Below are 12753 nucleotides of genomic sequence, written 5' to 3' on the forward strand. Positions count from 1 at the left end.
AATACAAATATATAAAACTATATTCAAATTCAAATAACTTTATTGAAAAGAGGTCCATTTACAGCGAACAGGGTAATACTAACCGATGCCCACGTGAGCCTCCAGGATCATGCTAACATCATTAGCCCCGTCTCCAATGGCTAGCGTGATGGGGTGTTCTGGAGACGATTTGATCAGCTTCACAATCTGGCAACACAACGTTTCAGGATCAGTGAGATAACCGTTTTTTTAAATCTGTAATTCATGAAAGAAGATATGTCTAATACAGACAATCTTTGTAAAGAGAGTTAGAGCTAAATCTATAGACATTGTTATATGAACCTAACCACTGTATATTAACGTGATAGAGGGGATACATGTAGTAGTAAGACTTCCTGTGTGAATGTCACTCCATATTACATCACAGCCCATATTCCTCTGCCTCCTAGCACAGTGGAGGAGAACTAGAGGGAAGGGTGGTATTGTGCAGTAAGCAATAGTGACAGTCATATCAGACAGAGCTCAACAGAACTCCTCAGTAAGAGATAGTGACAGTCATATCAGACAGAGCTCAATAGAACTCCTCAGTAAGAGATAGTGACAGTCATATCAGACAGAGCTCAATAGAACTCCTCAGTAAGAGATAGTGACAGTCATATCAGACAGAGCTCAATAGAACTCCTCAGTAAGAGATAGTGACAGTCATATCAGACAGAGCTCAATAGAACTCCTCACTAAGAGATAGTGACAGTCATATCAGACAGAGCTCAATAGAACTCCTCACTAAGAGATAGTGACAGTCATATCAGACAGAGCTCAATAGAACTCCTCAGTAAGAGATAGTGACAGTCATATCAGACAGAGCTCAATAGAACTCCTCAGTAAGAGATAGTGACAGTCATATCAGACAGAGCTCAATAGAACTCCTCAGTAAGAGATAGTGACAGTCATATCAGACAGAGCTCAATAGAACTCCTCAGTAAGAGATAGTGACAGTCATATCAGACAGAGCTCAATAGAACTCCTCAGTAAGAGATAGTGACAGTCATATCAGACAGAGCTCAATAGAACTCCTCAGTTAAGATAGTGACAGTCATATCAGACAGAGCTCAATAGAACTCCTCACTAAGAGATAGTGAGTCATATCAGACAGAGCTCAATAGAACTCCTCAGTTAAGATAGTGACAGTCATATCAGACAGAGCTCAATAGAACTCCTCAGTTAAGATAGTGACAGTCATATCAGACAGAGCTCAATAGAACTCCTCACTAAGAGATAGTGAGTCATATCAGACAGAGCTCAATAGAACTCCTCAGTTAAGATAGTGACAGTCATATCAGACAAAGCTCAATAGAACTCCTCAGTTAAGATAGTGAGTCATATCAGACAGAGCTCAATAGAACTCCTCACTAAGAGATAGTGAGTCATATCAGACAGAGCTCAATAGAACTCCTCACTAAGAGATAGTGAGTCATATCAGACAGAGCTCAATAGAACTCCTCACTAAGAGATAGTGAGTCATATCAGACAGAGCTGAATATAATATACTGTAATTCCTCAGTCCCAAATAACGTCTGCTATGACAGGCGGGGTCTAATGTGAGAGAAGGAGACAGAAAGATAATGGGTCGGAGAGAAATAGAGTGGAGAGAGAGGCAACAGTCTGGAGTGACACGAATTGGTGACCAGAGACGGGGGAGGGAGGTAGTGGAGTCCAGTAGAGCGATAAAACATCAACCAGCTCAACACTCCATCAGACTGTGTCAGTGCTTCCTTCACTTAACCTAGCCATGACGGATCACATGACACCAAAGAAATAGGTGTGGAAACGTGTCGTTTGAAATAACTCAGCCTGTTAGGCTACCTGTGCTTTCTGGAGGGGCGCCATGCGGCAGCAGAGCACAGCGCTGCAGTTCCTACAGATCTCCAGGAAGATCTCCTTGTAGTTCCCCTGACTGGAGTCCTCCTGACTGGGCTTCAGCACCGCAGACAGGGTGGCCCCGTCGATGATCAGACCGTAGTCCACACAGTCTGCAGACAGACTGGGGACACACACACACACACACACACACACACACAGTCTTTGACTAACCTTGTGGGGACACACAATTTATAACCATTCAAAATCCTATTTTCCCTATCTCCTAAACCTAAACCTAACTCTATCCCTAACCCCAAAACCTAACCTTAACCCTTAACCTAAACCTAACCCCTAACCCTAATTCTAACCCTAATACTACCTTAACCCTAAACCCCCTAGACTAACAAAATGTCCCCAGTTGGTAAAATGTCTGTATGTTTACTATTCTGGTCCCCACAAGTATAGTTAAACGCGTCCAGGTGCACGTGTGTGTGTGTGTGTGTGTGTGTGTGTGTGTGTGTGTGTGTGTGTGTGTGTGTTGGGATCCCGGCACCCACCCTGAGAAGGTGTCTCTGGTCATGCTACCATGCTGTCTGAGTACGGTTTTACTCAGGTCAAACAGAACGTCATGTAGACTCTGTTCCTCGGTGCGTTTGGTGGTCAGCTCCAGTATCTGTGTGGAGCGGCGGAACAGCTTGCTAGCGTAACAAGTAGCCGCCGCCGTCTCCATCTTGTCTCCGGTCAGCACCCACACCTTCATCCCAGCCTTCTGGAGAGACTCGATGGTGTCTGCTGCCTTGTCCTGGAGCCTGGAGAACAGGCAACATAAAGTCAGGCAGCGGTCAATGGAGCAACGCTGTACATGGTCATTAGCAGTCAATGGAGCAACGCTGTACATGGTCATTAGCAGTCAATGGAGCAACGCTGTACATGGTCATTAGCAGTCAATGGAGCAACGCTGTACATGGTCATTAGCAGTCAATGGAGCAACGCTGTACATGGTCATTAGCAGTCAATGGAGCAACGCTGTACATGGTCATTAGCAGTCAATGGAGCAATGCTGTACATGGTCATTAGCAGTCAATGGAGCAACGCTGTACATGGTCATTAGCAGTCAATGGAGCAACGCTGTACATGGTCATTAGCAGTCAATGGAGCAACGCTGTACATGGTCATTAGCAGTCAATGGAGCAACGCTGTACATGGTCATTAGCAGTCAATGGAGCAACGCTGTACATGGTCATTAGCAGTCAATGGAACAACGCTGTACATGGTCATCAGACCTGTCAATCTTTCAATATTTTTTCTAAATCTCTAATTCTACCACATCCATAGAGAGCAGAGATGATTTATTCAGGTTTAGAATACAAGTAGAATGGAATGGTGCAGACACAAACAGTTCAGAATAAAAGTAGAATGGAATGGTGCAGACCCAAACAGTTCAGAATAAAAGTAGAATGGAATGGTGCAGACCCAAACAGTTCAGAATAAAAGTAGAATGGAATGGTGCAGACCCAAACAGTTCAGAATAAAAGTAGAATGGAATGGTGCAGACACACAGTTCAGAATAAAAGTAGAATGGAATGGTGCAGACCCACACAGTTTAGAATAAAAGTAGAATGGAATGGTGCAGACACAAACAATTCAGAATAAAAGTAGAATGGAATGGTGCAGACACAAACAGTTCAGAATAAAAGTAGAATGGAATGGTGCAGACAAACAGTTTACAATAAAAGTAGAATGGAATGGTGCAGACACAAACAGTTCAGAATAAAAGTAGAATGGAATGGTGCAAACAGTTCAGAATAAAAGTAGAATGGAATGGTGCAGACACACACAGTTCAGAATAAAAGTCCTACACCAACTATCTCTAGTAAGATACCATTGTCAAAACGTAGTGTAGTTCTGTTTTACACTGTAAAAGTATCACTCACTATCTAAATGTAGTTAAGTACAGTACAGTCGTGGCCAAAAGTTGAGAATGACACAAATATACATTTTCAAAGTCTACTGCCTCAGTTTGTATGATGGCAATTTGCATATACTCCAGAATGTTATGAAGAGTGATCAGATGAATTGCAATTAATTGCAAAGTCCCTCTTTGCCATGCAAATGAACTGAATCCCCCAAAAACATTTCCATTGCATTTCAGCCTTGTCACAAAAACACCAGCTGACATCATGTCAGTGATTCTCTCGTTAACACAGGTGTGAGTGTTGACGAGGACAAGGCTGGAGATCACTCTGTCATGTCACCACCAGTACAGAGCTTGCTCAGGAATGGCAGCAGGCAGGTGTGAGTGCATCTGCACGCACAGTGAGGCGAGGACTTTTGGAGGATGGCCTGGTGTCAAGAAGGGCAGCAAAGAAGCCACTTCTCTCCAGGAAAAACATCAGGGACAGACTGATATTCTGCAAAAGGTACAGGGATTGGACTGCTGAGGACTGGGGTAAAGTCATTTTCTCTGATGAATCCCCTTTCTGATTGTTTGGGGCATCCGGAAAAAGCTTGTCCGGAGAAGACAAGCTGAGCGCTACCATCAGTCCTGTGTCATGCCAACAATAAAGCATCCTGAGACCATCCGTGTGTGGGGTTGCTTCTCAGCCAAGGGAGTGGGCTCACTCACAATTTTGCCTGAGAACACAGCCATGAATAAAGAATGGTACCAACACATCCTCCAAGAGCAACTTCTCCCAAACATCCAGGAACAGTTTGGTGATAAACAATCACAGTTGTGTCCAGTCCACGCTAGACAAGCACTAATCTAGTCTACCAGCCGGCTCTCCGTATGCGCTGACAATCGAGACGGGGAACTTGGACGTTAGACGAAAACATATCAAATCATACTACTGTCATAAGGCAAAAGTGATAACTAAGTGGCTCGGGGAACAAAACATCGATATTTTGGGTCCATAGCCAGGAAACTCCCCAGACCTTTAATCCCATTGAGAACTTGTGGTCAGTCCTCAAGAGGCAGGTGGACAAACAAAAACCCACAAATTCTGACAAACTCCAAGCATTGATTATGCAAGAATGGGCTGCCATCAGTCAGGATATGGCCTGGAAGTTAATTGACAGCATGCCAGGGCGGATTGCAGAGGTCTTGAAAAAGAAGGGTCAACACTGCAAATATTGACTCCGCATCAACTTCATGTAATTGTCAATAAAAGCCTTTGACACTTATGAAATGCTTGTAATTATACTTCAGTATTCCACAGTAACATCTGACAAAAATATCTAAAGACGCTGAAGCAGCAAACTTTGTGAAAATTAATATTTGTGTCATTCTCAAAACTTTTGGCCACGTCTGTACACAGGAGGCTGGTGGCACCTTAATTGGGGAGGACAGGCACGTGGTAATGGCTGGAGCGGAATTAGTGGAATGGTATCAAATACATCAAATGTGTGGTTTCCATTCTCCCCGTTAAAGCCATTATTATGAGCCGTCCTCCCCTCAGCAGCCCCCACTGGTACAGTAAATTGGCTTTGGGGTGTTGAGCTGGTGTGGGTTTGGGGAGTTGGTTTGTTGCAGCAGCAGTCCAACGTCACAGAGCAGGGAAGTGTGTAACGAAGCTGCAGTGCAGTTAGGATTCACAGCTCCCTACACCGCTGCTGCCTGCCAACCAGCCAATTACTACCACAGCCCAGGAGTCACAGACAATCACACAGACGGATGGACGGGAAAACAAACAGAAAGACACACACACACATCAGACACACACACACATCAACACACACACACATCAACACGCACACACATCAACACGCACACACATCAACACGCACACACATCAACATGCACACACATCAACACGCACACACATCAACACGCACACACATCAACATGCACACACATCACACACACACACACACACACACACATCAACACGCACACACACATCAACATGCACACACACATCAACATGCACACACAAAGACAGATGTGAAGGAAGATGGTGAGACTAAAACACTACACACTCACTAACACTAACACACAGATAGACAGATAGCGAAGTGAGTGAGAGAAAGGCAGCGTGATGGGCTGTGACTGACTCTCTTTAATGGGGCAGAAGCAGACCTGATACCAGAGAAAAACCTCTGGTACTTCAACATGACGTCTGTGCTGACAGACAGAAGAGCAGCAAGAGACCCCACTTCATCAGCTGCTATGGATGTCTGGCAGAGATCAATAACAGTGGAACTCTAATGTGGTTATCTGCTCATTAGCTGGCTGCACTGGGGACTGACACACACAACATGTTGACTGACTGACTACTGACGCTACTGTTCATGTTAGGCCTGAGAGACTGCAGGACTGCAGCTAACTAATATTACTGGTTCACAGGCTGCTTTGGGAAAGAACAAGTACCATCATTACAGGAATGGTCAGCCTTATAGTTCTACAATGTGATTCGTTCGATAGCTAACATCATTACAGGACTGGTCAGCCCTATAGTTCTACAATGTGATTCGTTCAATAGCTAACATCATTACAGGACTGGTCAGCCCTATAGTTCTACAATGTGATTCGTTCAATAGCTAACATCATTACAGGAATGGTCAGCCCTATAGTTCTACAATGTGATTCGTTCAATAGCTAACATCATTACAGGACTGGTCAGCCCTATAGTTCTACAATGTGATTCGTTCAATAGCTAACATCATTACAGGAATGGTCAGCCCTATAGTTCTACAATGTGATTCGTTCAATAGCTAACATCATTACAGGAATGGTCAGCCCTATAGTTCTACAATGTGATTCGTTCAATAGCTAACATCATTACAGGAATGGTCAGCCCTATAGTTCTACAAAGTGATTCGTTCAATAGCTAACATCATTACAGGACTGGTCAGCCCTATAGTTCTACAATGTGATTCGTTCAATAGCTAACATCATTACAGGACTGGTCAGCCCTATAGTTCTACAATGTGATTCGTTCGATAGCTAACATCATTACAGGAATGGTCAGCCCTATAGTTCTACAATGTGATTCGTTCAATAGCTAACATCATTACAGGAATGGTCAGCCCTATAGTTCTACAATGTGATTCGTTCAATAGCTAACATCATTACAGGAATGGTCAGCCCTATAGTTCTACAATGTGATTCGTTCAATAGCTAACATCATTACAGGACTGGTCAGCCCTATAGTTCTATAATGTGATTCGTTCAATAGCTAACATCATTACAGGACTGGTCAGCCCTATAGTTCTACAATGTGATTCGTTCAATAGCTAACATCATTACAGGAATGGTCAGCCCTATAGTTCTACAATGTGATTCGTTCAATAGCTAACATCATTACAGGACTGGTCAGCCCTATAGTTCTACAATGTGATTCGTTCAATAGCTAACATCATTACAGGACTGGTCAGCCCTATAGTTCTACAATGTGATTCGTTCAATAGCTAACATCATTACAGGACTGGTCAGCCCTATAGTTCTACAATGTGATTCGTTCAATAGCTAACATCATTACAGGACTGGTCAGCCCTATAGTTCTACAATGTGATTCGTTCAATAGCTAACATCATTACAGGACTGGTCAGCCCTATAGTTCTACAATGTGATTCGTTCAATAGCTAACATCATTACAGGACTGGTCAGCCCTATAGTTCTACAATGTGATTCGTTCAATAGCTAACATCCCAGACTGGGTCAGTGAGTCCGATTGTCATTAATTAACTATGCAAACTAGGGCTTGGAGAGTGAGGTTGACTTTCAGTTGAATCAAATCAAATTGTATTAGTCACATGCGCCGAATACAGCAGGTGTAGACCTTACAGTGAAATGCCCCTAACCAACAGTGCATTTTCGAAAAATACGGAAAAGAATAAGAGATAAAAGTAACAAGTAATTAAAGAGCGGCAGTAAAAGAAACACTCTACAGTTGCTAATCTACTCCGTCTCTCTAGCCCCATACATTGTTAGCTCTAAAGAGAGTTGCCCTTAATATAACTCTTCTGTCCAGAATATAGAAATATAATTAGTAGAAGCAATAGAGCTAAAATCCACAAGATAGTGGTTCTGATTCTACGTTGTGATTCTAGATCGGTACCTGTCCTCGACAGCAGTGGCTCCATGAATATATAAATAGAATTGGGTAGAAAAGACAATGTAGATTGTATGATTCTACGCTGCTGTGGTTCCAGAACGTTACCTGTCCTCCACGGCGGTGGCCCCCAGCAGTATGAAGTCCTTCTCAATGAGGTCATAGGCCTCGGCCAGCTTCCTGTCTCGGTCCTGCAGGGCCAGCTTGGCGCTGTTCAGCAGGTGACACGTCTCCTCGTACTGAGCCACGCTCAACTTCCTGTACGCCACGCACAGTGTCCGTAGGCCCTCCTGAAGAGAGAGAGAGAAAAATAGACAGAGCGAGAGATAATTATGTTATGCTTTGATATGATTACTGGACACTGATGTTGCAGTTGACAATCCAATAATAACAATTATTCCACTGTTCTGTTAGCTTTTTCCCCCGTTAAAAACAAGTCAATGACATCACTGACAGAGCAGTGGGTTACAAAAAGCTGCAGTTTGCACAGACTGGCATCGAGGGCTGTCCCACTGGGCAGAGTTTCCATACCAGTTTAGTCTGTGGCAGTAGACTTGACCTTGAACATAAGCAAACACGCACACACACGCGCACACACGCGCACACACACACACACACACACACACACACACACACACACACACACACACACACACACACACACACACACACACACACACACACACACACACACACACACAGTTCTGACATTCTCTCAGCGCCAGTCTGGTTCACACCAGCATCACCGCTGGCCATCCCATTGTAACGTAACCAGGGAAACACATTCTCCCTGACAGTCAACAGAAACGGGTCGGCACCGCTGCCAACGGCAACCCCAACTGCATCCACAATTATGTCACCCTTGGCAACCAGCCTGTCCTGATTCTGTCAGTGTGACGTTGGAGAGATTGGGCCAGAGCCACAGACACACAGGGATCAGTAGACTACCTCCACGTTGGCACCAAACTCTCAATAATGACCGTCAATCACCATCTCAGTTACATTCCATATACAGCGGTCTTGGAACTTTTGGTGGCCAACATCTTAAGTAAGGACACTACCACTAAAGGATACAAGAATCAGTTAGCATTTAGCAGGGTTTACCATACAGCCATATGACAATATACACCTCAAGCAAAGCAAAAATGAAAGTCAAAAATGTATTTGAGGTCAGAAACTCTGAAAGTCTGAGTTTGGAGCTACTTTAGGACAACGGCCTCTAGTGTCTGATAGTGGCTGTACAGTCATGGCCAAAAGTTTTGAGAATGACACAAATATTAATTTTCACAAAGTCTGCTGCCTCAGTTTGTATGATGGCAATTTGCATATACTCCAGAATGTTATGAAGAGTGATCAGATGAATTGCAAAGTTCCTCTTGCCATGCAAATGAACTGAATCCCAAAAAACAATTCCACTGCATTTCAGCCCTGCCACAAAAGGACCAGCTGACATCATGTCATTGATTCTCTCATTAACACGGGTGTGAGTGTTGACAAGGACAATGCTGGAGATCACTCTGTCATGCTGATGGAGTTTCAATAACAGACTGGAAGCTTCAAAAGGAGGGTGTTGCTTAGAATCATTGTTCTTCCTCTGTCATCCATGGTTACCTGCAAGAAAACACGTGCCATCATCATTGCTTTGGGTATTGTGTGTAAGATTGCACCTAAATCAACCATTTATCGGATCATCAAGAACTTCAAGGAGAGCGGTTCAATTGTTGTGAAGAAGGCTTCAGGGCGCCCAAGAAAGTCCAACAAGCGCCAGGACCGTCTCCTTAAGTTGATTCAGCTGCGGGATTGGGGCACCACCAGTACAGAGCTTGCTCAGGAATGGCAGCAGGCAGGTGTGAGTGCATCTGCACGCACAGTGAGGCGAAGACTTTTGGAGGATGGCCTGGTGTCAAGAAGGGCAGCAAAGAAGCCACTTCTCTCCAGGAAAAACATCAGGGACAGACTGATATTCTGCAAAAGGTACAGGGATTGGACTGCTGAGGACTGGGGTAAAGTCATTTTCTCTGATGAATCCCCTTTCCGATTGTTTGGGGCATCCGGAAAAAGCTTGTCCGGAGAAGACAAGGTGAGCGCTACCATCAGTCCTGCGTCATGCCAACAGTAAAGCATCCTGAGACCATTCACGTGTGGGGTTGCTTCTCAGCCAAGGGAGTGGGCTCACTCACAATTTTGCCTAAGAACACAGCCATGAATAAAGAATGGTACCAACACATCCTCCGAGAGCAACTTCTCCCAACCATCCAGGAACAGTTTGGTGATGTACAATGCCTTTTCCAGCATGATGGAGCACCTTGCCATAAGGCAAAAGTGATAACTAAGTGGCTCGGGGAACAAAACATCGATATTTTGGGTCCATAGCCAGGAAACTCCCCAGACCTTTAATCCCATTGAGAACTTGTGGTCAATCCTCAAGAGGCGGGTGGACAAACAAAAACCCACAAATTCTGACAAACTCCAAGCATTGATTATGCAAGAATGGGCTGCCATCAGTCAGGATGTGGCCCAGAAGTTAATTGACAGCATGCCAGGGCGGATTGCAGAGGTCTTGAAAAAGAAGGGTCAACACTGCAAATATTGACTCCGCATCAACTTCATGCAATTGTCAATAAAAGCCTTTGACACTTATGAAATGCTTGTAATTATACTTCAGTATTCCATAGTAACATTGACAAAAATATCTAAAGACACTGAAGCAGCAAACTTTGTGGAAATGAATATTTGTGTCATTCTCAAAACTTTTGGCCACGACTGTTTATGTGTGTGTGTGTGTGTGTGTGTCCTTACCACAGCGTTGTGCTCCACTCTGGCTTTGACCTGCTCCACCTTGCCAGAGATTACCCTGGGGAAGATGGAGGAGTCGGCCCCTTTACAGAACAGGTAGTACTCCCCTGTGGACACCCACACAGTTAAAACTGGTTCCTCATTAGCAGAGAGAAGCATCGTTAGTTTGCAGCAGTGTGTGGCAGACAACACTAGAGATGTTCCTCAGTGAGACTGACTCTACAGTCATTAGTATGCCTTCTGCCTGTTAACCTCCTAGCACACATATGGCCCTCTCTATTAGCACACACACACACACTTACAGAATAATGACTGGGTTGCCGTAGTAATGACTGCTTTCATCTATAAAAAGCACCAGCCACTCCCATACAGATACATCTAGTTTATATGTTCTAGTATTACAATGGTAGTAATTGTACTATAGTACAGTACCTCTAGTTTCTGTGTTCTAGTATCATAATGGTAGTAATTGTACTATAGTACAGTAACATCTAGTTTCTGTGTTCTAGTATTATAATGGTAGTAATTGTACTATAGTACAGTACCTCTAGTTTCTGTGTTCTAGTATTATAATGGTAGTAATTGTACAGTACCTGTGGTGGACCTGACGATAACACTCATTCTCCTTCTCACAGAGTCAAAGGTCAATACCTCGAGCAGCTCAAACCTGGATGCAAGATAGAGAAAGGGAGAAAGAGGTTGGGTTACTAACCACACACACACACACAAAGATAAACTGATGCCCACAGGCCGTGGCTGGAGTAATGGACACACACTGACCTCTCGACCTCATCCTCCCTATTAAGAATCTCCATGTGACTGTCCTTCAGCCGCAGATAGGTGAAGCCAAGCCTGGGGGAAAGAGGAATGTACCATTACTGTCAGAATAGGGGAGCAGGTTAAACTGCAGTTAAATGTATGGCTATACAGTGCATTCGGGAAAGTATTCAGACCCCTTGACCTTTTCCATAGTTTGTTACGTTACGTTACATACAACCTTATTCTAAAATGGATTACATTTATGTAAATAAGGTATTTTTGTTTTTTATTTATATTTAAAAAAACTGTTTTCGCTTCGTCATTATGGGGTATTGTGTGTAGATTGACGAGGAAAAACTATTATTTAATCAATTTTAGAATAAGGCTGTAACATAACAAAATGTGGAAAAAGGGAAGGGGTCTGAATACTTTCCAAATACACTGTATATTATCTATCTATCTAGTTCATTTCAACTGCCTTTGTGTGTATGTGCATGAGTCAGTGAGTGATTTAGCGACAGTGAGTGAGTGAGTGAGTGAGTGAGTGAGTGAGTGAGTGAGTGAGTGAGTGAGTGAGTGATTGGGTGAGAGTGATTGAGTGAGTGATTGAGTGAGTGATTGAGTGAGTGATTGAGTGAGTGATTGAGTGAGTGATTGAGTGAGAGTGATTGAGTGAGAGTGATTGGGTGAGTGACAAGCCAGTCACCTCTTCATGCCCTCCACCAGGGCCACCTCGTCAGGAGAGGATGATATGTAGAAGGAGGTGGCCTTGTTCTGGTGGATACCCATCTTGATGCCATCCACTGTCTCCTCCTCCTTCACCTGTACCGTGTGGCACAGACACAACGCCCGGAAGAACAACTCCTCAGACTCCTGACAAGCCAAGCACAGAGAACACGTCACACACACACACGTATAAACACATAAATACAGGAAACATACACGTTTGAATACATCATTTGGATCCATAGTAAAACACAATCCATGTTTCCTGAAGGTCATGCTTCTTAGTCCTCGTACACACAGACACACAGAAGACAAAGGAATGGCACAGGCTGGTCACCGGAGTGAAGCGGCCCTCTAGTCCTGGCACACAGCAATGTGTGTGTGTGTGTGTGTGTGTGTGTGTGTGTGTGTGTGTGTGTGTGTGTGACACTGGATCCCTGGGTGGATGAATGTGTCATCCTTAGAGAATGTATCAGTGTCACTCTGAGTTTAGGGTTCACCCAGGACATCCAGGTAAAAGGTGTTAGTATCCAGCTGGTCTTCATAGGGTTAGGGTTCACCCAGGACATCCAGATAAAAG

General features: G+C 44.0%; 1 protein-coding gene across 4 annotated transcripts in view; it reads right to left on the bottom strand.

Annotated features, from left to right (window-relative positions):
- Positions 1–12753, bottom strand: part of LOC106575556 (phospholipid-transporting ATPase IH) — a 61937-nt gene that overhangs the window by 12688 nt on the left and 36496 nt on the right. For all 4 annotated transcript variants that reach the window (XM_082962938.1, XM_082962937.1, XM_082962940.1 and 1 more), the window contains exons 13-20: positions 12154–12320; positions 11469–11540; positions 11282–11355; positions 10692–10795; positions 8001–8182; positions 2397–2648; positions 1843–2020; positions 84–186 (exon numbers count right to left, since the gene is read on the bottom strand). In XM_082962938.1, the coding sequence (XP_082819064.1) occupies positions 84–186; positions 1843–2020; positions 2397–2648; positions 8001–8182; positions 10692–10795; positions 11282–11355; positions 11469–11540; positions 12154–12320 (1132 nt within the window). The remainder of the gene's footprint in view (positions 1–83; positions 187–1842; positions 2021–2396; positions 2649–8000; positions 8183–10691; positions 10796–11281; positions 11356–11468; positions 11541–12153; positions 12321–12753) is intronic.

This window comes from Salmo salar, chromosome 16, assembly GCF_965601325.2.
Source record: "Salmo salar chromosome 16, fSalSal1, whole genome shotgun sequence".
NCBI classification, from domain to species: domain Eukaryota; kingdom Metazoa; phylum Chordata; class Actinopteri; order Salmoniformes; family Salmonidae; genus Salmo; species Salmo salar.